Below are 26,503 nucleotides of genomic sequence, written 5' to 3'. Positions count from 1 at the left end.
GTTTACTGGGATAAAGAGGCTGGGAATGTACTCCTTGAAGCAGCCTTTTTACAAATAAAATAGCAGAGAGATTCTGCTCTGAAAGCACATAAAGGTAATCATTTTAAATATGCTGATTACATAAACCATCCTGTATCACTCGAGAGGGCAGATCAGTGTGAAGAAACCACCTTTCCTTCTCTTTCTGTGCTCAAGTCCATGTTCTCATGGGATCACTTTCCATTTTCACAAATGAGTACAACAGTCGCCATAGTTTCTAGGCATTTGGTATGTTTTTAGTTGAAACAGTAATTATCCCTTCAATGCTTGCTTTTGTTTAAGACAACCCTTTCAAAATTGTAGTAAATGATTTCGTTTTAACTTTGGTTGGATCGTGATTCCCTTCCTGCCTTCCTGGGAGGCAGGTGGGTGACTTCTTGTTTCATCAGCACAGCAGGTCCTCGAATAATTGTTGCATTTAGTGTCATTTTGTTATGACGTTGATGAGATGCCACAGGAACTTAACTTGTTTGTATCAACCAGCCTATGGTAAAACTGGTTTCCTTATACGTCATATCCACAGTTCCGAGAACCTTCAACAGACATTAAACGAGGACTTACTGTGCCCCTTATTCCTATGGGTCCACTTCTCTCTCTATTCTGCACCAAGGTTATAGCCTTGTGGCCAAATGAATTTACTGCTCATAACAAGCCCCAAGGCTTCGCTATAAAAAGGAACCCTATGTTTAAGCTCAAGTATTATATGAAACGACTCTGCAGCAGACTCTTCTTTGAGAAGTCACAAAACATTTTACATATTAATTTGAAAAAGTAAAATAATACATTCAATCCCCACCCAGTTTTAAAAAATTTTTTCAGTTTTAAAAATCTCTGTTTTCCTCTACTATTCTAACTCTGGTTAATATCAGGGACGAAGAACATTTACAAAGTATTTTCCTTATGTGCTACGTAAGTGTATCCAAGAACACAAAATTTGAGGCACTGTCTCCTTGAAAACGGGTACCAGTGCTAAATAATAGAAAAGTTAACAGCGAAATAAAAACAGCTAAATATTAACGGTCACTGATGATAATTTCTATGACAATCAAACTTTTCGTAGTATTTTCATCTGCAACTAAGATTTACGATAACTATAAAATGAAGGAAACTTTTAAGTATTTTTATCATATACAAGCACAGGAAGAGAAAAACCTTTTGAGGTAAAAAGTGGGAGGAAAGTGATTCAAAATAGAAAAGTGGGAATGTTAATACACTGATTTCACTTACCTTACAAGTTTCCTACTGTCCTGTTAGAAGCACTGAGCATTACAATACAGGTGCCACATACGAGCTATGCCACTCACACTCTATTAGGTAGAATATTAATCTAAATTATCCTGTAACAAAGACCGGGAAAAAAAGGTGGCTTAGACAAGACTTATGTTAATTTCTGTCTTGTAAAAGTCTGAGGAAAAAGAAAAACTTTTTCTTTATACAATAATAAAATACTGATGATTAATCGTGGCAATTTATTTCACTAAGTATTAAACAAAAATAGTTCTTTAATTTTTATCAAATTAAGTAAAAAGTCAGTAATAATTTTGTTACAGCTTCTGAAAAAACTCGGTAAAAATGTAAAGAAGAGAAAGATTTCTCAAGCCGTCTATGTATTTTCCTCCTTTATTAAGGGAGAGCAAACGCCATCACGATTCTGCTGAGAGCTCACCTAACAAGGCAGAGCAGGCCGGGCGTCTGGACTCCCACCCACTGCTGACGCCTCCTCAGTCCTCCTGTGCAGAGGCCAGGTCACAGCAAGTGCGCAGTGAGCAGCAAGAATCTGGCGGGACAGTCACGATTGTGCCCGATGCCAAAGCCCTCAGCTCCGCTCTGCACTCCATGACATCCAGAGCTGTCCCCTCTACAGTATTAAAAACTACCCTGAAGTCATCTTTAGAGCATCAAAGCCACACAGCAGACCTACAAAGTCATTTCCGCGTGTCCACTTCTGCTGTGAAGGCCGTGCTGGCTTCACTTGGACGACCCCAGATGAACCAGCGCCATGATGGTCGTGTAGCTGTGAAACAGGTCCTCATCCTTGACCTCGCTACACTTCTTCAGGATGAAGTTCCCGGTGACTATGCGGTCACACCCAATTTCTCCGTTTCCAAAGAAGCCAAATAAAGGCACAGCAGGAAACAACTTTCTGAAGGCGTCTGCCTCCACGTTCCCTTTGGCTCTGTAATACTGGAAGCCCCTGCCGATGCAGGCGAACATGAAGCCGATGGTGTTTTGTTCTGGAATGTTGGCTGCCTTGAGGCGCTGCATCGCAGCCTCGGCGGTCTTCTCGTCACTCACGTCCTCGCTGAGCAGCACTGTGGCACTCTGCACTCGGTGTCCACTGAATGACAGGCCAACCACACCAGTAGCTTCAATATCCAGAGGGCTCCTGGAAAAGTCAATCAGAAAAGTGGTGCTCTACCACGAAGCAAACTGTCACAGTTACAAGAAAAGGGAGTCGTCCTGACTCTCCCTGCGGGAGAGCTGAGCCCAGGCCCACCCTCCCGCCAGCACGGGGGGGGGGGGGGGGGGCGGGACAAAGAAACCGCTAAGTCACCACTGTAAGAGAATGCAGAAAGCAGAGCCGTGGAGGAGTAAGGCACAACCTGCTCAGTCCCAAAGGCACAGGGCAGGAGGCCCTCCACACAGATGTCCGACACCCATCCTGGTTTTGCAGAAGGGCACCCTTCCCTCCCTCACTTCCTTCACTGGAACCTCACCTTTCAGCTATGAATATTCACTCATGGGGGTATTTTTATTAAGAACCTATAAGGAGTTTCAACTCTGTGTTGCTTGGCCCATAAATAAATACAGTTACATTGCTGCTCCGTGAGTGATTATCGCTTTGAGCCTGAAATTCAGCTTAGTCCGAAGGTTACAACACATTTCATTAAAAAGAAACAAAAAGAAAACATTTTATCCTTACTAAAAAATATAAAGTGTCAATAAAATTACAAGCATAATACATGAACACCTGGGCGGAGAAACAAGTAAGTGCCTCACGTTTCTATCACAGTTACCAACAAGATTCACTGGGTTAACGAGAAACTAAGACTCCAAAGCTCAAGTGACTGACAACAAGGCCAGCTGGTGGCAAGACCCATTCCCGAGGGCGGGAGCCACCTTTTGGAGCCCCTCACGGCTCCTTCCCTTCATGCAGTTCCTCTTTGGTACCCATGTGCAGTACGTGTTGGCAGTCTCCTGCCTCAAAGAATTACGTACCTGTCTTCTCTGGGGGTAGGGGGCATGTGTCTGACGCCGTTAAAACTGAGCGCTGATTTCCTCCAACGGCTTCTCTCATGATGGACACAGTATGAAGACCACGTAAGGGGTAAGGAGTTTTTGGGTACACTCCCCATGTTAGGGGGACAAAGACATGCTATACAGCCAGCCATACTAACAGGCTGGCATCTCAGATTCCTTATGAGTGAGATACTGGCATTTCAAAGGTCAGTTGTATGTTAAATCACCACAGCCTTATCTGTATACAATTTAAGATAAAGCAAAGACACAGGGAAAATGAGGCAAGAGGGAAGATACCCTACAGACAACTGAGGATTTGGTGTATCTCTGCACAAAATCCCTGTCTGCTAGCCTACTGCTTGGAAGTCCACGCACTGGGCTTCCCTGCCTTCTTCCCCAGTGACAGTCCAGGGAACTCGAGTTTAGCCGTTTGCTTTCCGTACCTCAGCAGTGGAGACTCCCAGGAGGGGTCAGAACAGGTCTCTATCAGTCTGTTCTCCACCTCACCGCCCTCAGATGCACACACTAAGCATCAATGCAGTGCGACACAAACACTGGTGTTTGCAGGAAACATTTGGGGGGCCCGGGCCTCATCTTCCTGCTTTTGGAAGCAGCTGATATTTACGTTCATTTCATCAACTCAAGCTCAAAACACTACATACTTTCATTCAAAATGGAAAGAGGGTGATGGCTCCTAAGACAGAAGAGCAAATTCATCTCTGAAAGCAAAGCCTTAAGGAACAAAAGTCAAAGATGCACAGTATTTGAGAGTGAAAAAGCCTTTCGAAAGATCTAGCACTGAACTGCCGAAAATGTGTGCCAAGTAACACAGGCAGGCCTACGAGACACGCCCCGAAGGAAAGGTTCTACAGCCAAACGGACCGGAGAACCGCCCAGGCAACAGCACTGCTGTCTAGATTTCGAGCACGTCTCAGCAGCTCGAAGAAGTTTCGCCATAAGGACTCGCTGTCTAACCACGACTTTCCTTTAGAGCAGGGAGCGACACACGGCGTTACAGACTACAGAGCTGTCCAGGGCGACATCAGTAGACAGTGTGGACAATTCTGAGGACAGTACGAGTCCAGCTAAGCATGAGTTCGTAAAGGACAACATACATAAATTTCATTCCACCGCAGGCAGAGTTATGTTGGGTAACCCCTAAACCTATGCCTGTTGCAAAATGGAATGAACTGTTAGCCTAGCAATTCTTTATACTTGTTTTTAAAAACACAAACCCCAGGTCACAAAATCCTGAGCGCACTCCCCATCGTGCAGACATACTTCTCAGAGGTCAGCGATGCCAGGTTGTCCACCTGGCCGCCAGCCAGGACGACATTCATGTCACTGAAGGTGCTGACGACCCGCTGCAGGTAACTGCTGGCTCCCACCTTACAGCAGTTATAGCCGAACACCAGGACCACACGCAGCTCGGGGTTGTCTAAGAGACCTGAGAAACAAGAGCGACAATCGGAGAGAGCCTCAGCGAGAACTGTCAAGTTTCCTTTCCTAACACTTCATTTTCTACGTTTTGCAAAAGGAAATGCTGCCGCTAGTGACTTGCACAGCTCACACCACACGCCGCAGCCCCACACTGCAATTCTGTCTCACTAATGAGCACACGAACCCACAGTATTCCGACCTGATGCTCACTTACCAGGCGCTTCCTACTTCCTGTCCCCTGGTCTCTTGGCCACCCTGCTAGTTCTGTCCTAATCTGGAAAGGAGGTAAAGACCACCTGCCATATGCTCCCCACTTGGGTTCACTTCTCCCGAGGTCTGACAAGTCTAACAACTATTTATCACAAAATGCACGGTTCCCACCACTCAAAATTTTGGCTCTTCCTGTGGACTGACACGCTAGGCTTCCAGCTTCAGGTAGTGTCCCCATCAGGACCTCCACGGGGGTGACAAGGTGCAGCAACACGGAGGACAGTATGCCAGCGCACCACACTCACTCCCGAACAAAAACGACAGAGGATGTTTGGTCATGACCTTCAGCAAAAGCACTGACCCAAAGGCCAAATGAGCTTCTCTCGTGGGGTTTGATGTTTTTCTGCTCTCTGCACCACGCCCCCCTCATTATCACCGAGCCCCCCCCCCCGCCCCGTTTCCTTTGTCTTTCACATCTAATCATTTGCTGATGTTCTCCCATCAGCTCCCTGCTCCTCGGACCCCGGTATACTTCTTGCCTAGACTCTGGCAGGGGCTCCGACCGGTCTCCCCACTTCCACCATCTCCCCACCACGGAGGGTCACAGCTGTGACGGCACCGATCACCCCTTGGAGTAGCAGCTGTCACGTGCGCACGTCCCCGTGGACCTGGCCTCCCTGCACCCCCCTGCGGTTCCCACGAGCCCCACAGCCTCTGCGTGCACAGCTGGACAGTTAGCTGTGCCCCCACGTGCTGTGATCACCTGGCTCTGTGCCCGTGTTTCTACTCGTCCCTCGGCCTGTCGTCGCTCACATGCCTCCCGTCCTTCGAAGGTGTGAATGCCACCTGCTCTCCCTCCACGGGCAGGTCCCCTGCAGAACCCTGCCCATACCTGCCAATGGCAGGCCTCCTTTTCCTACCTGCCCAGGTAGCATTAAAACCCTCCTGAAACGTCACTGAGACAGAACCTGCATCCCGTTACCTTTTCTACCCTCACGGGACCTTTTCACAAGCGGAATAAAATGCCCGTAGAATTTCTGTTTCATGAACCCACTGAACACACCACCCTCCTGCCAGCGGCAGCCCACACCTCTTCTCGCAGCGCCCACTACAGGGGTTGCCCCCAGAGGGAAAAACAGCCCCATTTCTTCTGCTCTGCAAAGTGCTCCACTGGTACCCAGCGTACAACGTTCAGGTAACATCAGTCATCATGATTGTCACCGTCAGTCAAGATGTGTGCACTCCTGGGGCACGCGGGCCCCGGACAGGACCTGCACTGGTTTCCTGAGCTGCTTCTGCAGCCCGTCTGCTCCTCCAGGGACCAGAGGCCACCCGCACACACATCAGCCGTGATGCACTGGAAGCCCGCCCACGGCACACGGGCTGGCGCTGGCCATCTGTCTCCCAGCTTGCGAGTGAGGTGTCTTGCTAAGTCGTCTCATTCAATGCTCACAACTCTGTCAGTCATTTCCATTTTACAGGTGAGGCAACAGAGACTTAGGAAAGTCAAGAAACTCGACCTAAGCCAGAAAGCAGCCAAGCAGCAGCTGCAGCCGCTCTTACCAGCTGCCCCTTCCTGCCCATGGCACGTGCTGGCCCCAGAACGCCCCACGTCTCCCCTAGGCCTGAGCTCTGTCCTGCACACCCCCCGCCCGTTCTAGGGGACTGCTGCCCCCCGCTGCCAGTCTTGGCTGCCCAGGCATCCTCCCTCTGTGCTTCCCCTCCCCCAACACCAACCACTGTCCCTCTTTCTGTGCATCATAACGGACAGTCATATAAGCCAGTCTCAGTGTGCAGTCTTTTTCCCCGATCACTTACAAATTTTCCCTTTGTGGCTACACGATTTTTCATTCCCTGGGCCCAGAACCATTTCAAATGATGGAGGCTTATCTCTATCGGCTGGCCCACATATGTGTAAACAAGGGGGACCACGGAATGCTTTTTTTATGCCAACAGTGATGTTTTTAACGAGTTAACACCAGTCAGTCAGTTCTTGTGCAGATGTGGATAAAAGGCTCAAACACTGCTTTGTCTGAGTGGCCAGTTTGTTGCTGATTGTACTACCTTAAGCTTTCTCATCAGAGCCCGGACGCTATGCCACCCCCTCACCTCTTCACAGTCACCTCAGACCTGCCTACTGCAGCCAAGCCTCCTCTCTGACGCGTCCTAGAAAACGCTGGTCTGACAGCCTGCGTAAAGCACACCTTCTCTAAAACTTAGCAAGTTCACTATGCCCCCTCCCATCTATCTAGTGGACATAGAACTAGCCTGTATCTTGTAAAAAAAAGTTTTTACAGCAAATGATTATTACTAGTGTAAAAAAAATAAAAGCTTAGAAAAACGTTTCAGCTTCAAAAAACAGAAATAGGGTAAAATGATAAGAAAATATCATTTTCAAGAGGAAGAAGGCCTTCAAAATTCAGAATTAAACACAAACGAATTCATTATCACCGGATTATTTATGGAAAAGTTTTCATCTCTGCTTCTCTCAGGTTTTAATGTAGGAAAATAATTTACACAGTCCGTTGACTCTACCAACAGTGGGCGGCACCAGCCTGCTCAGCACTAGTTTGGATCCTCACCTCCCCAGGCTCGCGCATCTCGCTCGGACTCTCTAGCAAACAAGACCAAGCAACAACGGGCCTTTAATGGTAAGTGACAGTAACTTACCTGCTTCTGCAAGCTGACGTCTTTCTAGTGTTAGATTCTTCGGATCCTTAACAAAATGAAAGGGCTGTATCTTTATTCCTTCAATCTGAGGGAATAACAGAGCAAAACCAGATTCTCCAATTTCTATTTCCTGAGGTCGATTGCTACCTGATCCCATTGGAGTCACTAGGAAAAAAGTGAAGCAGTTTGGTGAACAGGTACGATAGGAACTGAGGTGTGAATCTGCCACAGTGTAAATGACCCAGCCCCACCTAGATGACCAGTGCAGGTCACTAAGATAAGAAACAAGCTAACAGGCCACTGTCTGACTAAGTTTTCAGGGTCAAGGGTCATGATGTCTGCAATTTACTTTTAAATGGTTCAGAAAGAAGTGTGTTTACAAACAAAGACATAAAAGGCAAATGTTGCAAAATTTTAAAAATTAGTGAATCTAGATGAAGGGTATATGGGAGTTTATTTTACTATTCTTCTTTCAACTTCTACTGAGCCTGCCAACTCAGTAATAAGAAAAAAAAGTCGGTCCAATAAAAAAAAGTCTGTGAAAGACTTGGATCCTTCACACAAGCAGATATCAAACAGCCAATACACAAGGGAACAGGTGCCCACCACAGCTGGTCAGAGAACAATTCAAAGTAAAAGTTCCACAAGAAGTCTCTTCACACCCCCTAGAATGGCTTAAGTTAAAGACTCATGACACTAAGGTTCAGGATATGGAGCAAGTGGAATCCTCAGTCATTGCTGGTGAGTATAAAATGGTACAACTGCGGAAAACTGTCTGGCAGTTTCTTATAAAGTTAAATACACAGCAACCCTCAGACCCAGCAATGCCCAAAAAGAATGAACCTATGTCCACAAGCCTTCAGCATTCACAACAGCTTCATTTGTAACAGCTCATTTATAATAGCCAGGAGCTTGAAACAACACAAATTTCCATCAAAAGCGAACGGAAAAACGAGTCATAGTCTAGTTATCTAACAGAATACTATTCTTGAAAAAATGAATTCTTCATACACACAATAACATAAGTGAATATCAAAAATACACGTTCTTTAAAACAAAATTTATATTGAATGAGCTAAGACATAAAGAGTTTATACCATATGATCCTACTTTTATGACATTCAACAGGCAGAACGAGGCTATGGCCCCAGAAGTCAGAACCAGGGATTCCTATGGCAAGTATGGACGGATAGGAACGGCAAGGAAAACTCCTGGGGGTGACAGACCTACATCTTCACTGGTGCGCTGGTTATGAAGGTATACATTTGTCAAAACTCATTAAACTGTACAATTAAGATTGTGCATTCACTGTAATTTACCTCAATTAAGAAAATCGCCTCTACATATGTAAGAATGAACAAATTTTCTCAAACTTGACATTATTCCAGCCTAAAGAAGGAAGATGGGCACTTAAAGAAGGGTGAGGAATGGGTCCAAGAAAACACAGGAGGACAAGTCCAGACTAAAGGGAGTCAGAAGATACTACCAACATCAAGCTCACAAGAGAACTTGGGGAAAACAGATGCGCAGTCAGAACTATTTAGACACTGGGTGGGGGGGGTGCCAAAAAAATGTCTACATGTGGACACTCTGGTCAGCGTTGCTCCAGCAGTAGTTCGCCGTCATCAGAAGTGTCTGGATGCTGATGGGAACCACTTTGAGTGCCTCTTGTAATTGCAGAAGTCATACGTGACTTGTATTCATCTTTTGTTATTGGTATATATTGAGTATTACAATTTGAATACAGCTTTCCTTTCTTAAAATGTGTGCACATGTTTTTGGCACCCTCTGTATATAAGGCAAGCACCAAAGGAAGGCTTCAGGGAGACTTCCCGCACAGTGGGGCCCTGGAGCCAGGAATGTCACCCAGGTCACCCTCTCCTGCCCCAGCTCAAATTTTAAAAGGAGAAACTTGGTCATGCCTTGAGGAAGCCACGGTGGGTACAGTGGGGAGGCGTGAGAAAATGTTATGAGAAAGGAAAGCTGTGATTCCCCAGAAACATTTGTTAGGAACTACACAGCGATAGTAGAAACGAGATCACTCATTCAGGGAAAATTCAGAGGTTAAACAGAAAGCCTGGTCACTGCTCTCACTGTTTTAAGCCCACAAAATGGAAGCAGGTCAGGAGCTGCTGCGGGAGGGGACAGTCCCACAGACACACATTTACGTCTCCTCATGTGAAATACCCAGTCTCCTCTACTTCACTGTACAAGGCTCTTAACACCCGATCAATAGTGCCACCTGAGTGTTAGGAATGCCAGTCATGGAGGAGCCCTGCAAAGTCACCTACTGCGTCTGCTCTGAGTGCTGCCATGTGTGACCTTGTCACAGCCCTCCCAGGAAGGCACTGCCAACCACCCCACATCACAGATGGGGCTAAAGCCCCGTGACACGAGGCGACTGGCGCAGCCATGCAGGTACTTAGTGGTACAGCTGGATTCCTAGCCAAGTGTCTGAACCACCGCACCGTGACACCTCAATACAGCGTCTGTCCCCCACTAGCTATAGAAGAAAAAAAAATAAGGAAAACCAGCAAAAGTTCAAGGTAGCAAACGTGGGAAGGGCCCTGCTTATTGTCAGCCCCGAGCAGTGGGAGCCAAGCAGAGACAAGTTTCCTAGCAGGGCCGCCCCCAGCTCCCAACCACAGCCCTTCACCCTGACCCCCAGACACAATGCTGGCTGAGGGATGAAGGGAGAACGCTCACTAGTGCTGATCTGGAGAGAGGCAGAGCACGCTCTCTGTCCTCTTACGAACGGCTCCTAGAAAGATCGGCAGTGCCGTTGGTTTATGCAGACAGCCCTGAGATGTGAGTATCAGCCACACACAATAATCTAAGCTACAGTAGGGGAAGTCAAATCTAATACCATGCTTAGCACGACCGACTTCACTGCATTGTGGATGGCCAGAAATATAAATGTGCGTTCAAGCTACAAGGAATTCACCATAACAGGATCCCACAGTGATGCCAGGCAGAAGTCACCAAGTTGGCATTTCCTCTCACCTACGATTCCTGGAGTCACGACCCCCAGGACTTGGCACTGTTTCGGGAATAGCTTCTCGAGGGCAAAGGCTGTCTCCATGGTTGTCCTTTTCCTTGCTGTAAGAAGAGTAGCAGAAGAATTAAATGTCATCCGCTGAAGGGCCAATCTGATGGTGTGGATGAGAAAAGGCAAATACGGAAGTAGGCTTAAGTCATTTTACACCAGAACGCTTTCTAAGGAAGTCTAAGAATTGAATGAGAACACATGCGTTCCCGTTCTGGGCCCGTTTTAATTGAAATTCTAAATCAGACCTTTAGTGTCACCATGCTGCCTTTCCGCTTTGTTCACAGTCAGCTTTTGCTCCAATGGCGTCACACAGTGGTAGCAGCTAAATTTTAGACTTGCTCTTGTAACTTTCAGTTCAGCTGACTATAAAGCACATGACTCTACATAAACAGTCACTGGATTCAAAGAGGACAATGGCAATCCGTTGTCTGCGTCTGGGTCACAGCGTGGCCCCTGGGGACCCCGCAGCTGCTGCTTCTCTCAGCAAGCTGAGAACGCACAATAGCTACACATGACTTTGGTAAATGGGTCGCCATCATCCAACACAGTAAAAGGCTAGAACAGCCAAAGATACAAATCCTGTTTTAGTAATCAAAAGAAGTGCCCAGAAGATTAAAGTATTTCAAAATGAGAAGAACACATTTCTAAAGAATTTGTTTCACTTGCACTTCCAGATTCAAAGACCATCCAGTCATGCGTTCCACAGGGGTGGGCCGAGGCCGTGGAAAGTCAGTCTCAGGACTAGGACACACTTAACTCCAAACAGAAGGTACACAAGTAAACAACAAAAAAAAAAACCCACACGTTTTCTTTCGCTATTCACCTCTCTTGTGGCCACGACACTCTTCCAGGCTCATGAAAGTTTCCGAATCAGCCATGTAAAGAACTGTCTGTGGTAAGATGTGCACATTCTGCAAAGAAGAAATCCATCTGAATTAGATCGCAGGATCCATGAATGCTTTCGTGGTCCCTTCAAGTCTCACCTGGCCCAACCTGCTGTCGCCCTCCCTCCTTCCGGCCAGTGCCTGAGCGGAGCCCGTTCACTTCTCACTCAGACTCTTCCATTTTCAGGTCTTTCATTTGTTGAATATCTTTTGTTTCTTCAAGTCAAACTCATTCCAGCCTAACTCAAGAAGTTCATTTTCATAATAATTTAAGGTCTTAAACAAAAACATTAAGTACCAGCAAAAATCACCACAGCTTTATTTGACCAGGCAGGTAACAGAAACAGCCCAGCACCAGAGGGAAGGCAGACAGACTGCATGCTCCTCATTTCACTGCCTATCAAATGAAATATTCCCGGCCTTTGTTCCCACCCACCAGCTAGATTCCCAGAGGGATCTTTTGCTGCCCATTACCCGGACACACACCCTTCTTTATATATTCTCCTGCAGCTCTCGTCCTTTCCTCTTGAGTTAAGAATGTTTTCCCCAAGAGGCAGCGTAAGTGCCACCTGCGCTACACAACTTCTTCCCAGGCTCCCTCAGCGCCTTGGACCTCATATGCAACAGCCTTTACGCTTCAGTCATCTCCACTTATGAGCTGCACTTATTCAGAATCAGGTTTGCCATTAAACTTGACATTACAGACAGGTGACAAAGTGGCTGAATTAAATGAGAAGGGTGAATGTGTTTTTCCTTCTCAGATGGTTATTCTCAGAGATGTTTACTAACAGAAGGGGATGAAGCAGTTAGCACATAGCAAAGACTCAATGTCGATTAAATGGGGGAAAAAATGCTGATCCACTGTAATTTGGGGGAACATTAAGATGTTTCACAAGAGATTCCATATAGACAAACTCATAAAAGAGACTGAGTCAAAATGATGACCCAGCGGTGGCCTAAGGGCTGGATAAGACCTAGGGGTACAGGTTCCTTGGTCCACAAGGCATTTTCAAAGAACGTCATTTGGTTGCCAACATTTAAAATTCCGTAAGAGTTACGTAAAATGTGGATTTGCAGATTCATCTGAAAAACTAAATGTGTTGGCAACACTTAGACTGCATTCCCCTTGAGCAGGGCTACACAGGGGCAAGCACTGTGGACTGCCATGGCCCGCCCACTCCCTGCGGTGTTACACTGAGCCACCGGAGTTACCTGTCCCACTCTGGCGTCATCTGAGATCATGATGCCTGGTGTAATAGTGGGTAAGGAGAGACAATTTAAAAGATTCAGGCATTAGTGCTGACTCTGCCATAAACCAGCAGAATAACCTTCAAAGTGCTTAGGCCTTAGGTTTCCTCGTCTTAAACACTGGAAGTCTAGGCCTGAGGTTTTCTGATTCTCTTTCCTGGTACCCATTAAAAAGCAATGCCTAAAATTTCCTTCCTCGTTCTCACTACAAGCACTGAAAATGAAAATCCTCATCATGAAATGTTCTCAAAGCACAATGTAAGACAACTAGAATCTGGTTCCATTATTCAGAGAAGTTCCAAATGGCAAGATGTATTATAATGTATTGAGTGGACTTTAAAATATTTTTAATAAAGTTATATCAACTTTCTTTATGGCTATATGTCCATAGATAATTTGGCAAACACAAAGAAAACAGCATGTATGATTTGGACAAGGTTTCCGTGTTTCCGTCTCACCACACTAGAGTTTACCACAATGTATAAACTCCTTTAAGGGTATTCCTATATTAATTTTAATAATGATGTCAGTAATAGAGAATAATAATTTCAATGAATGAAAACACTATATTCCCAGTACTGTAGAGAATGTGTTAGATGCATTGGCTTTTCATGATCTAATCCTTACAACAACTCTATAAGGGTATAAAGGGAGTTATTACTTTCTGAAGCTCAGAGAGGTTAGGTAACTTTCTCAAAGCTGCACGCTGGGTTCATGTGGTTCATGTGCCAAAGCTGGGTTCATGACTAAACCTACCTAACTATAATAGCTATTACAAGATATAAGCCCTTAAAGCTATATAAAAATAATACCTGCTGTGGTAAAAATTTGAAGGAAAAAAACTAAAAACATTAAAAAAAAAATTCTACTCCCAAAACAAACTTTTGCTAACATTTTGGTGTTTTTCTTTTCTATTTTTCCTTTTTTGTTTTTAATAATTCAGATGATTAAACAAATAATTTCATAATCTACTTTTTTCACTTATAACATCAACATTTTCTCATCATAATGGGCCTTGCAGTTTATCATTTAACAACTTCATTTATTAGATACACATGAGGTTGTTTTCAGCTTCCCTTATTATAAATGATGCTCCAAGGAACAGCTTTAAGGAAAAAGTCTTTGCTTGCATTTTGAATTTTTCCAAATGACAAACTTCTGGAAACAGATTGGGCAGGACATGGGCCAAAGTGCCAAGAAGAAAGTTTTCTGCAAGTCTGTCTTTGGATACTGGCCACTTTGGATCTAAGTCTCAGAGCCCAAACAGGGTAAGAAAATCTACACAAGGAAGGGGGAAACAGAAGATTGGTCACTTATAGAATATTCATCTTATACCAAATACATTAAGAATGATGAAAGCCAAGTTTCTCATTGTCCAAAAGGCCAAGACAAATATGAGCTGAGAGAAAACCGGAGAGAATCCTGTGTTGGATTAGAATTGTATGTACCTGTGTGAACCCATGAGTTTCCATATATATGTATATATACACACCTGTGTGTGTATATGTATGTGTGCATGTATGTATATGTATGTGTACACATGTATGAATGTATATGTATATTATGTATGCATGCATATGTATGTGTATTATGTGCGTGCACGTGTGTATGTATATATGTGTGCATATGTATATATATAGAGGGTACCAAAAAAATGTAGACACATTTTAGGAAAGGAAAAAACTGTATTAAAATTATGCTGATGGTAACCACTTTGAGTACTTGCAGAAGTCAAACGTGACTTGTATTCAGCTTTTGTTATCGGTATATATTATTACAATTTTAATAGTTTTTCCTTTCTTAAAATGTGTATACATTTTTTTTGGCACCCTCTGCACATACACGTATGCACAGCTATAAATGTGTATACGTATAGAGAGAGATGGACACACACACATGCTTGCATATATTACATACATACACAAGTGGCTCTGCCCACCGACTGGCCTTGGAGCCACAAACCATTCAATAGCAACGACTTGTCCAGATCTTGGCCTCCAAATACTATCCTCCATAATAAAAGGAACTAGGGCTCCTTGGACTAAGGGCTGGTTCCAGGACTGAGGCAGGCAAACCACAAGATGAGCTTAGAATATCTTGTGCCATGGAAGTGCCCAAAGACAACGGAGTCGTCTCTAAAAGACACTGAAGCGAGCTGAAGGGGCTCCTGCTAGCTAACTTGGGGACAATTTGGGAACTCAAATAAATACTGATAGTAACATGATATTCCACTGGCTAAAACAACAGACTAAGAGTCTATGTAAATAAATAAATGAATGAATAAATTGAAACAGGATATTTACATAGTTCCAAAGTATCTCCCCACCAAATACTTAGGACAGTGAAAGCATAATTTTACAGTAGCAACATCTGGCTGACACCACCTTAACCAAATAATCAAAGATAATATCACCAGTGATGGAGCAAAGGGAAATCATCTGCCATCTCATAGGAAGCAATGTGAAGAGCATAGCTTCGCTTGGGATATTCCTGCCAAAGACACATAATCCAAATCTAAGAAACATCAGATGTTCTACAAAGTAGTTGGCATGTAGAAACAAGACCAATAAAAGCAACATAAAATTAGAAGCCAATCCTGCTTTGAAAGACAAAAGTACCGGGGACAACTGGAAAATGTGAATGGAATCTGAGGATTAGATGGCAGAAACGTATCAATGATGATTTCCTGACTTTGATGGTTGTACTGTGGTTCTGCAATGTTCTTGTTTGTACGTAATGCATACGAAAGGACACGGGAGTGACAGAGCATCAGGCTGGCAGAGTACTCTCAAATGGCTCCCCCTTTCCACTACCAAGTGATATGCCACATCCGCACCGTCAGCTGTGCTCAACAAGTGGCCTCTATGACTACACAGTTCAAGTCTTTACCTGCCCAGGTATTGCCCATCTTTTGAAATTGGGGCCCAGTGGTACAACACAAGAGTACAGAATCTGGGGTTGAAATATTTGGGTTTATACCCAGTGTATATTCTTGGCTTATTTATGCGACACTAAGCTCGAAAGACCCAGCTGCCTTCCCTCCAACAATACTTGCTTGGCAATACTTGCTTCAAGGGAAACAGGTGAAGGGCGGAGTCTGCATAGCATTATCATAATAGTGAAAATCTGGATACATAAAGTGCCAAACATTTGAAGAACGGTCAAATAAAACAATCGCACATCCTTACAATCTACACTCATAAAACCTGATATTTACAAAATCTTTAATGTCACGAGAAACATTTGTCTAAATTATAAAGAAATAAACCCATGTGCAAAATTGGGATTAGAAAAAGATTTAGCTCTCAAAGACTGACCCACCAAGCCTGCAAAGGCCTGTGCACCGCACCGCTTCCCACTTGCCTCAAGCTCCTGGGCTGCCACTCGGACCAAGCAGTGCTCCTGCGGGTGGCCGGCGTCCGCCGAGCCCGCCGAGATCCAGGCCACCCTCCGCTGGGCCCGCAGCACTCTGCGCACGCTCTCCCGCCACAGGCGGCTCACGCTGGGGGCGCGACCACAAAGGGCTGTAAGCGAGCGTCCGTCCCTCTCCCGGCTCAGAACCCCCCACCCCACACACCCTGCGGGATCAAGTTCCGGGACCTGGAGCCGCACCTCTGGGAAGAGCCCGGGGCGCACACACCACGGCGGGGTACCTGCCGACCGGGACGTACCCGCCGGGCAGGGCAAGCCCTGGGTCCCGCCGGGTCCCGCCGGCTCCGCCCGCCCGCCCGTTGGCCCGCCAGGCAGCCACCGCCGCCGCCTGCTCTCCTCACCCGGCCACTCGCAGCAGCGCCTTGGCGGGCAGGAAGGAGAGGACACGCTCCACCACCTCCGCCAGGTTACTCAGCACGAAGGCGCTCCGGGGGTCTGCGGAGGAGCCGCGATCGCCGCCGCCGCCCGCCAGCTCCATTCCGCCCCGCGGGCCCCCGCAGCAGAACCGCGGCGCAGAGGGGTTAGAAGTGCCCCGAGCGCCCGACCGGCGCGCGTTGCGCAGGCGCGCGCGCCACTTCCGGCACCCGGCTTCCGGCGCAGATCCGCCCGGAGGCAGCCCTCCCGGAAGCTTGTCGGGCCCCGCAGTGACAGCGGAGCCGCCTCCTCCGGCCTTGCCCCGCCCCGGCGGCACCGCCAGCTCCGTCACGGGTTCCTGAAGGCGGGACTAGGGAACAGCTTTCAGTCGTCAGCCCCAGCGCCTGTTAATATGAGCCCAGTTAAAAAACGACCTCAGCTGTGGAAATCGGCGCTCCCCGCTGCCGCGCTCACGTCCGTGACCCCCTGTCCCCGCGTTTGGGCACCTGCCGGATGAGACCCGGCGGCCCAGCAGGCTGTTAACGCTCCCTGACTCCGACGCAAGCGGGCTGACAACCAGGCGTGGAAGGGATGTCAGCACAGCACACACGGCCAGACCCCAACCTCCGTTCCTCCTGCTGCCTCCTCGCTAACGGAGCCCTGACTTGATCTCCGACACTGTGGCCTCAGGACTCCACACCCTGACAACCCCAGAGAGCTTGTGTCCGTGGGTGACGTCTCTTAATATTTACCGTATTAAAAATTTAAACACTTTCATAGTACTTAGCAAGGGTGTCCAAACTGCTGCCCGCGGGCCAACTGCAGCCCGCAATCCATTTTTAATTGGCCTGCAGCAAATTCCAAAAATATATTAATTTACTTAAATAAATCAGGTGAGGCAATACATACCTCACCTCGAGTGAGTGGCCGGGCTGTTTGTGTATTTTACCGCATATGGCCCTTGGTAAAAAACGTTGAAAAAAGTTTGGACAGCCTGAAAGTAATAAATCCACTACACATTACCAAAATAACGTTTTTCTGGAGAAAAAAAATAACCCTATCTCTCCCAACAGTGAATAGTGATGCCTTTACATTTTGCTAACCTCTAATTTCTGGCTTAATGGAGGCAGCTGGCTCGGCTTCTGAATTCAGTCTGCTGCAATATCATGTCATGTATCTTCTGGAAAACACGACTGTACACTTGAGAGAATGAGAATGAAAATTGCAAATAATGTTTTAGCATTAGAAAATACTTTTGACCTTAAAAACCTCCTAATAGGGTGTCAGGGGTCTCCAGGGTTCCCCAAATTATATGTTGAGAACCACTGGTCCAAACTAATGATGGTTTCATTCTCTTCACTAGCCATTAATTTAGGGGTAGACACAGGCCCCAGTTCTAGCCAAGGAAAAGTGAGGGGAGTGTGCCGGGGGTGGGGTGGGGGCTTCTAAAGATTTCCTCATGGAAGGAGACACTAGAAGACAGGACCATTATCTACCTCTGGACGGAGTAACATGACTGCACGTCCAGACATAACATTCAATGCAAAGACGAAATCAACACAGAAAAATCTCCGAGAAGCAGGGCAGAGCCCAGATGCTCTGTGCCTCGAGTATTCCTTCCTACCTCCGGAATTCTTGTAGGTGGGATAACCTGGCGACTGTGAATAAGGAGGAGGCTATGGGCACACAAAGAGGGAGCAGATTATTCTAACTGGGGGACCTTGGGACAGCCATGAAGAATTTTTATTAAAGAATGAGTGTGGGGGAGGGAAAAAGTTGAGGAAAACCTGAGTATGCCACACCTGTACACACCATTCTTGGCGTCTCTAGCTTTCTCTTGTTAAACGAGTCTCCCTCTCTTCCTCACCCCATCACACCATATACAATCCTATTCCAGAAATTCAATAGAACCTACAGACACCTGGAGCAAAGAGTATTTCTTATGAGGGAAAATGACAGTTAATTTTTAAATGATTCTTTATTCATAAACTTGATGCAAGTTTACAAAATTTACTGTACATTGCCAAATAAATCTGCAATGAAAAATAAAATCCAAAAAAGCAAAGCATGCCAAATGTGCAGCTGTCACTCTGCTAGCCATCAGGATATTAAAGAATTCAATAATGGATTCAAGATTTAGCCTTAGGTCTAAGGAACTGTAATGCTTTAAAGAATTCTGCCTTGTCACTTGTTATCTGAGCAGCTGGCAATCAGAACTATACAGAGATGTGAACAAGAAAAGGCAAGAAAATCTTTTTCTACTGTCCTCTTAACCACACAATGCAGAAGTGCAGAGCCTCTCCAATGTGGTTTACAAAGTGAAAGTTGGAATCTTCAAGCAAATGCATAAGAAACACTTTTGAATTTTGTAACTAGTTTGTGCAGAAAAATGTGCTTCTGGATTTCATTTTAAAAGTGCTTAACAACTAGAAGTTACTTTTAAATCAAACATGCGTATATAAAAAATCTATTACCAATCAAACAGGACTCATTCAGGTAAGGCAATAAAATGGAGAGTACACTGATCTGAGTCAGGTTTTAGAAAAGAGTTAACGTGTGTAGAGTTCCCATTAGTCTTTCAGTAAAAGCCATTGTTGTGACTATAACAAACATTTTAAAAGTCTCCACATTTAGGGATCTTTTTATACTTAACCGTGCAGCTTTTGCTCAAGGAGTCTGTCTTTGTGCCACCCAATTTGTAAGTTTATTAGGTACAGATAATTGCAACATCCCGTTAATAAAATGGAAATGACTTAGTCTCTTCTTCACAAGAAACACTGAACTGGTAAGCAGCAGATTCAGCCAAGCACGACTGATGCCCCAGGGGAGTCACTACTCACAAGCCTTCCCTGCTTGCTTGGTCCAGCCTTGCTTCGCTTTGCCTAAAAAGCACAACACAACTCAAGAGCACGTCTTCGGGAAACAGCTCACATCTTCACATGGCATGAAAAAGTGTAACAATTTATTGAGTAGGTGTCCTGTCAGTATTTTGGCAATATCATAAAATGGTTTCAACCTGAAAAAGCTACCGCGATTCAGAAGACCTTACATTTTCTAAACCAATATTAAACATCGATTAAACTTTTATTGGCTCTAAAATGAACAATATACTGTAAGTTCTCGTAACGCACAAGCTCAGAATGGGAAAGTTATCCTCAAGTCGCACCTTTGGTCACCTGATGCTGACCTGCCTGCCTAACAGATTTCAAGAAAAAGAGATGATAAGGAGTGGCCAGTATGTATATTTATCAGGAAAAATACAGTAAAGGCCCCACTGCTCAGTCCAGGATATCTAAAAAGAGCAAAATGAAAAGGCTATAACTTATAGAGGATGTCAGTTGACAGATTATCCACTAAAATATCTATTAGCTAACGTCTTCGGTACTGCTGTTACAGGGGCACTCAAAGCTTGTGTCTGCATGTTGGAAAGATTTTCTTTAAAGCAACATTGGTCCAAGCATGTGACAGTCAACACATTTAGCCATCTTCCTTTGGAGGGGTGTACCAGCCTGAAACAGAATGGAAAAAAAAGAAACGTTAAAATACTTTGTTTGTTTTAGTATTAACTTTTTAAATTTTGTATTTTTCAATTACAGTTGACATTCAATGTTATATTAGTTTGAGATGTACAACGCAGTGATTAGACATTTACATAACTTACACAGTGATCCCCTGATAGGTCTAGTACCCACCTGGCAGCATACATAGTTACTACAATATTATTGATCGTATTCCCTACGCAGTACTCTACATCCCCACGACTACTTCATAACTACCAATTTGTACTTCTTAACCCCTTCACCGTTTTCACCCAGCGCCCGCAAAATACTTTAATTCTTAAACCAACTAGGAGAAATGGCATTTCATTAAGGTTAGCTACTTTCTCTACTCATAATGCTTAAAGCTATTATAAAAATTAAGCTCACACCTGGGTTGGTCACAAAACATTTTGATGTGTTCACAGTAGATGCTCCTCGGCTTATGATCGGGTCACGTGCCCCATCACACCGCCTCAGCCCACACTTGGGCCCAGTCCCCTAACGCAGGAGCATGCTGCCCAGTGCCGTTGTTGACCCTCACGCTCACAGCCTCTGGGAGGAACAGCGCTGCCACCGCCCAGCAGCACCAGAGTACCATGCCACATATGCTTGCCCAGGAAGATTGAAATTCAAATTCCACGTAAGGTTTCTATGGCATGAGTATCGCTTCTGCACCATCGTAAGGTTGGAAAATCCTAAGTGAAACCACCCGAAGTTGGGACTGACTGTACAAAGTTCTTTTCTATGAATAAATTGTCCTTGTGTTGTCAACATAAGATCTCCATGTTAATGGCATGTCTAGCTAATGTGACAGTACAGACACAAGATTAGAAGCTAGGTTTCAGATTCCATTTGGATTCTGTATTTAAAAGTAAACCTCCCAGGAAATAACTTTCCCCCAAACAAAGTCCTGGAACTTGGCTTCATCACTGCAGTGATGTCACTGCTCCGGTGAGGAGGCCAGCTCAGCAGGTGATGCCTGAGACCACACAGAGAATCCATGTCCTGACTCAAACCTAACACTCGAAGCTTGCACACACCCACTTTCTCAAATACAGCACTTCCCATAAACATTTCTGAATGCTGACTACAATGTTTGTTTCAAAAATAAATAAGAAATAAGAAAAAATACGATTGCTTCCAGATTCTACAAAAACCTAAGCTCTAAGCAAATGAGACTAAGTTGTCTGGTATGACATTGCCATGAGAACAGTGTGACTATCCCATAGTTTGTGGGACAGCTACATAGTTCTGAAGTACACAGGCAGTTCTGGGTCTACTCAGTTAGGGTGCTGGAGATGATGATTCCGTGTTTCCCCAAAAATAAGACCCAGCTGGACCATCAGCTCTAATGCATCTTTTGGAGCAAAAATTAATGTAAGACCCGGTATTTATTTTACATATTATATAAGACCGGGTCTTATATTGATTTTTGCTTCAAAAGATGCATTAGAGCTGGTGATCCGACTAGGTCTTATTTTGGGGGAAACAGGTTTAGAAAAACCCGGCTTTGCTCTCGTCTTACCATTTCCCTCTTCAGAACTTGAAAACTGCTTGGAATACAGGCACACCTCATTTTATTGAGCTTGAGATGTTGCGTTTTTTACAAATTGAAGGCAAGACCTTCACCAGCAAAAAAATTACGACTCAGTGTGTTGGGATACTCGCTTTATTGTGATGGTCTGGAACCAAACCTGGAATATTTCTGAGGTGTGCCTGTGCTACTCTCACTGAAGAAGTGACAAGTTTGTTTTGTCATTAAAATAAAAATGAGCACAAAACAGAAATCTTAAGTCACCACATTTCTAGCAAAGTAAAGAACAGTTGACTATACGAGTAAATACTCCCCTAAAGAAAACTACTTTCTATTACTTTCTTTGCTCTGCACACCGACAGTCAGTGTCGCTCCCATGCTACAGCTACAGCGGATGTCTCACAGCAGCACTCAGTTACAAAATGTGAGCACACTACTCCTTTTTTCCTCACCAGTTTGACAAGATAGATGTCATGCCGTTGTATGACAGATGAGGAAACTGAGGCTGAGCGGTAATGACTTGCTCAGGGCCACAGAACTAGTGAGTGACACAAATGGCACTGAAAATAGGTCATCTAATTCCAAGACTACTTGTTTTATTACCTCACTGTTAGACACACTCAAAATGTGCATTGTGAATACAAGCAAAATTTAAGTAACGCCAATAAAGTTTGTGCAAGACGTGTTAAGATTTTTTAAAATTTGCAACTCAAATGAATACTCTTAAGTGGATACTGAAATTAGAACTTTTTTACCGGAGTAGATATATGTGTAAGATTGTAAAAACATTAAGTAGAGTCTGAAGAGGCTCAGAGACAGCTGGTTCTGGTCCTGATTGCATTTACTCAGTCGTAACAATACGAACTCCACTTGCAGGGCTGCCTTTAACTCAGTTCCTCTCCTGATACTATATATTCCAAGTGAATAAAGTGACCCATTCTTTAATGGAGTCAAGTTTGGATTCTGACTCAGTTACTGACACCATTTCACATGAAGCACAGTGTGTGTAGCCTCAAGTTACATTTTTTCACTGTAATAACTGTACTTTATAAGAAATTAAAGCAAAAACAAAAATAAAACAGGATAAATATCAACAGTACATTATGTCAAATTTCAAAAATGGCAATAAATACATATTGAATTAAACATACCATTTTTCTCGTGTATCTGTACAATGGAATTATAAGATTGTTGGGCTCTTGCTAGATTATATTGATTCTGAAAGAGAATTATACATTTTAAATCAAAACTCTAAGTAGATGAAAATCATGACAAGAAATTTATGGATGTGTCACCACTGTGTTTAAAAGAACACAGGAAACAATTATATTTCCATTTCAAAAAGAATTTTAACTGAATACCCTCATTTCTCAATTTCATTATTCTCTACCATTTTAGAAGGCTAACAAAACCAAAACTGTACTCCAGTAACAATCTACAAGCCTCACAGTTCATTCTGATAGTCCTACCACTGGACAAATACCAGGCCTTACAGGACCGGTGTCCCTCCCACGGATGAATCCAGTTAAAGGGGGCCCCTGGGACCCAAGTAGAATGCACTCTCTTCCTCCTAACTTATGTCCAAAAGAACAAACTACAGAATATTACCATCACAGAAGAAAACGTTAAGCTTTGAGGACTATACATGTAAATGACACTTTGAATTAAAAGTCTAAAGAATGCCCGTAAATGGTCCCAAGCCATGACTAAAGGAGGCCTCTTTTAGAGCCTGTTTTAAGGAGCCCAGTTAGGATTTCTTTGGTCCCCTCCAGACAACTGACCTACATCCTAACTTCCAAAGAACATACCATGAGCATTCTGCATAGAGGCGTACACATATATTATGTCATAGAATGTTTTTCAATAAATTCACACAAGTATAAAAAATGTATAAACACATTCTAAGTGAAAACTCTCTTTCCTGCTCATCCTGTAACCATTTGGAGAGCAGGGAGAAAGAGGGAGGGAGGCAGTGGGGGAGGGTCAATTCCAAGCATTCTGAAATTTTCATATGACTTTTTCTAAACCATGATTTAGAAGTGTGTTTAATTTCCAGATCCATGTAGCTTTTTATTCACCTTTTCATTATTGCCTTCTAACCTTAATTGCTTCATGTTTACAATATATGATCTGTATGGTACCAATCATTTTTTAATCTTCCTTGCTGTATGGATTAATATATGATGACATTTTTTCCATTTTTGCTTGGGAAGGATAGCAGTATCTAATTATTGGTCATTCAAATCTACGTATTTGACATGTCCGTTTAACTTACCACAACCAAGGCACATTAAAGTCTCCGGCTATAATAGTGAGTTTGTCAGTTTCTCCTTGTAGTTTAATCAGTTTTTAATCTGTATTTTCAGGCTACGTTAATAGCTACATAAAGTGAAAAATTATTATTCCCTCCTGGCTGAGACTTTTACCATTAAGTAGCACTGATGCTTTCTGTTTGAAAATCTGTTTTGTTTGACACAACAGCTATATCACATTTACATTTGTTCTGACTGATTATCTGGATTTGCTTACATTCTGATTTCTATTTCTCTCACTTTCTATTATCTCCTGAAATTCCAACGCGACATATTTTAGACCTTGCTCTGATATCCACCTCCTAACTTCTGTCATGTTGTCTATCCCCATGTCTCTGTGCGACATTCTGAGTTGTTTCTTCTAATCAATCAATCCTCTCTTCTGATGTCTACTCCATCGAGTTTCTCATTTCAACAATTATACTTTTCATTTCTGCAAATTCTCTGCCATTATTTTTCAAATCTGTCTCATCATTCTTGATGGTCTTACTGTTTGCTCAATTTTATGATTCTTTTTTTTTCTATGTTAGATTCTAATATTCTATTATTTAATATAACAATTCTAATATCAAGTATCTATTCTGCATCTCATAATGCCTGGCCCTGCAGTCTTCGGGAACACGTGTCTTACTTGGAGTTTCTGCCCACCCATGGGTGACGGGTTGCCTCTGTGTGCTTGTGCTCTTTCACTCTGACTCCCTATTGGCTTGCTCTTAACCTTTGGGAATCCTGCAGACTTAAATCAGAAATGCTTTCCTCTAAAGAGTACTTATATGTGGTTCTGACAAGAACTGTGGGCACAACTGACATGAGGCCACTTTAGCCCCATGACCCTGGAGAAGCTCAGATTTGGTTTCCCAGCCTTGCTCGTTTAGAGAGAAGACTGGACTGCTTAGTACAGGTAGCAACCCCTGCCCCACCCACTGCCTGGAAGCAGAAACAAAAGCCGGGTCTCTCATCTGCACGTGGTCACTGACTAAGGGAGTCTGTAGGTCAGTAGCTGGAGGCCTGTGAGCTGCAGGAAAGCCCAGTGCCTTTCCTGATGATAGAAATGGGTTAGGCGCCTGCCCAGAGGCTGTGTCCAGGACTTGACTATTTCACTCACCTACCGTTCCCTGCATACAGTGAAGGGAGGCTTCTAAGGGGCACTGCTTTGCCTGGCTGACCCTCCAATTCCTGCTAAAAGGCCTAACAGCAAAACTCCACTTTACGTTCTCACGACTCCAGCCCAGAGTTAACCTCACAGGCTGTGTGCCATGTGAACTGAACAGAAAACCAGCCTGGTCAACACCCCCTGCCCGTGGCCTGCTCCGGGCTTCTGCCAGCTGAGCCTGGGGAGCTAAAGTCCGAGACTGTGCAGGGACCCTGCCTGCACGAAGCCGCAGGGCTTGGCTCCAGCAATGGGACCCTCCCTCCAACTTGCACAGGTGCTGGCGGGCGACTTCTCCTGTTTTCCAGAATTACATACATTTCTATCATTTAGTAATATTTTCAGGCGACAAATATTCATTTTCAATCAATAGCTGATAGTATCCTTTAAAATATTTTAAATATTTTTGAAGTAATACTTACATGGCAAAAAGAAATTAAAAAAGCACAAGCAATTTACAGTAAGCAAAGTCTCCCTCCCACCTCTAATCGCACCCCTCAATATTTCAGTATCCGCTTATCAGAAACAATAGTTGTCAGCACTTATGTGAACACCCAGAGATATTCTCTACTTACAAAAACATCTGTATAATATATCCTCTCACTCTCTCTTTCATACACACAAATGGTAGTATATTTTTAAATACCACTTAGCACCTCTCTTTTTTGATAGTAGTTAACATTCAGACTATTCCCTGACGAGTTTAGAATCCTGGAAGGTAAAACTCATATTATGTCAAGCAAACTTTCCACATTCTTAATTGACAAATATTTCTTAATAAGAAAAAAAATGGAAGACTAAGTTTTCATCATAATAATCCATTCGAAAAATTTACCTTCTAAGACATACTTTAATATGTAAACATTTTTAGCTGCCTGACTTAGCATTTTATGCAAAATGGTTATGTTTACTTGCTAAGGAAACTACAAATCATGGAAATGGAAATGTTTAACGCAATTATACTGGCACTGATTGATTCTAAGAGGACTACGGTACTGAACCACGATAGAGGAGAGAGTACTGGTATTATAGAATTTTAAAACTGGAAGAGACTTAAATTATCCAGACCAATTGCATTTCTGTGAAGATACAGACACCCAGAGAGGTAAGTTCACTCAGTGAGTTACTGGTGAAATGTTCTTGCAATTACTCAAAAAGATCACTGTTCTAAACCTTTTGTATTTTCTCTTTTAAAGAGAAAATCACGCTAATTTTTTTTTTTTTTTTTTGAAGCATGATGATATTTAACATCAAGTTTTACATATAAATAAATGCCAGGAAGAAAAATGTAAAAGACTAAAAGTACACCAAAATGTTAACAGTATTTCTAGATAGTCAAATTACAGATAACTTTTGAGCTTTTTATAGTTTTTCTACTTTAGAAACTATAGTGAGCATAAAT

At 43.9% G+C, this 26,503-nt stretch overlaps 2 protein-coding genes across 9 annotated transcripts in view; both read right to left on the bottom strand.

Moving 5' to 3' along the window:
• Positions 1-1,645: 1,645 nt before the first annotated feature.
• On the bottom strand, positions 1,646-16,796 carry FBXO22 (F-box protein 22). The gene is made up of 7 exons (XM_074317412.1): positions 16,554-16,796; positions 16,144-16,282; positions 11,472-11,559; positions 10,603-10,698; positions 7,600-7,764; positions 4,561-4,726; positions 1,646-2,425 (listed from the first exon to the last, which is right to left on the bottom strand). The coding sequence occupies exons 1-7, from the start codon at positions 16,688-16,690 to the stop codon at positions 2,008-2,010; spliced, it is 1,209 nt and encodes a 402-aa protein (XP_074173513.1). The 5' UTR covers positions 16,691-16,796; the 3' UTR covers positions 1,646-2,007.
• A 1,729-nt stretch (positions 16,797-18,525) lies between these two features.
• Positions 18,526-26,503, bottom strand: part of UBE2Q2 (ubiquitin conjugating enzyme E2 Q2) — a 48,639-nt gene continuing 40,661 nt past the window's right edge. For 5 of the 8 annotated variants that reach the window (XR_012491105.1, XM_019751210.2, XM_019751214.2 and 2 more), the window contains 2 exons: positions 22,791-22,857; positions 18,526-20,075 (listed from right to left, as the gene is read on the bottom strand). Coding sequence is in view for 6 of the 8 variants with exons in the window: in XM_019751210.2 (XP_019606769.1) it covers positions 20,044-20,075; positions 22,791-22,857 (99 nt within the window). In the remaining 2 variants the exon portion in view is untranslated. The remainder of the gene's footprint in view (positions 20,076-22,790; positions 22,858-26,503) is intronic. The other 3 variants (XM_019751211.2, XM_019751216.2, XM_074317413.1) reach the window with 1 other exon arrangement.

This window comes from Rhinolophus sinicus, linkage group LG13, assembly GCF_036562045.2.
Source record: "Rhinolophus sinicus isolate RSC01 linkage group LG13, ASM3656204v1, whole genome shotgun sequence".
Lineage (NCBI taxonomy): Eukaryota > Metazoa > Chordata > Mammalia > Chiroptera > Rhinolophidae > Rhinolophus > Rhinolophus sinicus.
This window is presented reverse-complemented; position numbering and strand designations above follow the sequence as displayed.

Coding starts and splice junctions, on each gene's coding strand:
- FBXO22 (XM_074317412.1), bottom strand. CDS start 16,690: ATGGAGCTGGCGGGCGGCGGCGGCGATCGCGGCTCCTCCGCAGACCCC. Junction 7,765..10,602: donor CGTGACTCCAGGAATCGTAG/GTGAGAGGAAAT, acceptor CTTTTTTCCTAG/TGACTCCAATGGGATCAGGT. Junction 2,426..4,560: donor GCATCGCTGACCTCTGAGAA/GTATGTCTGCAC, acceptor TGACTTTTCCAG/GAGCCCTCTGGATATTGAAG.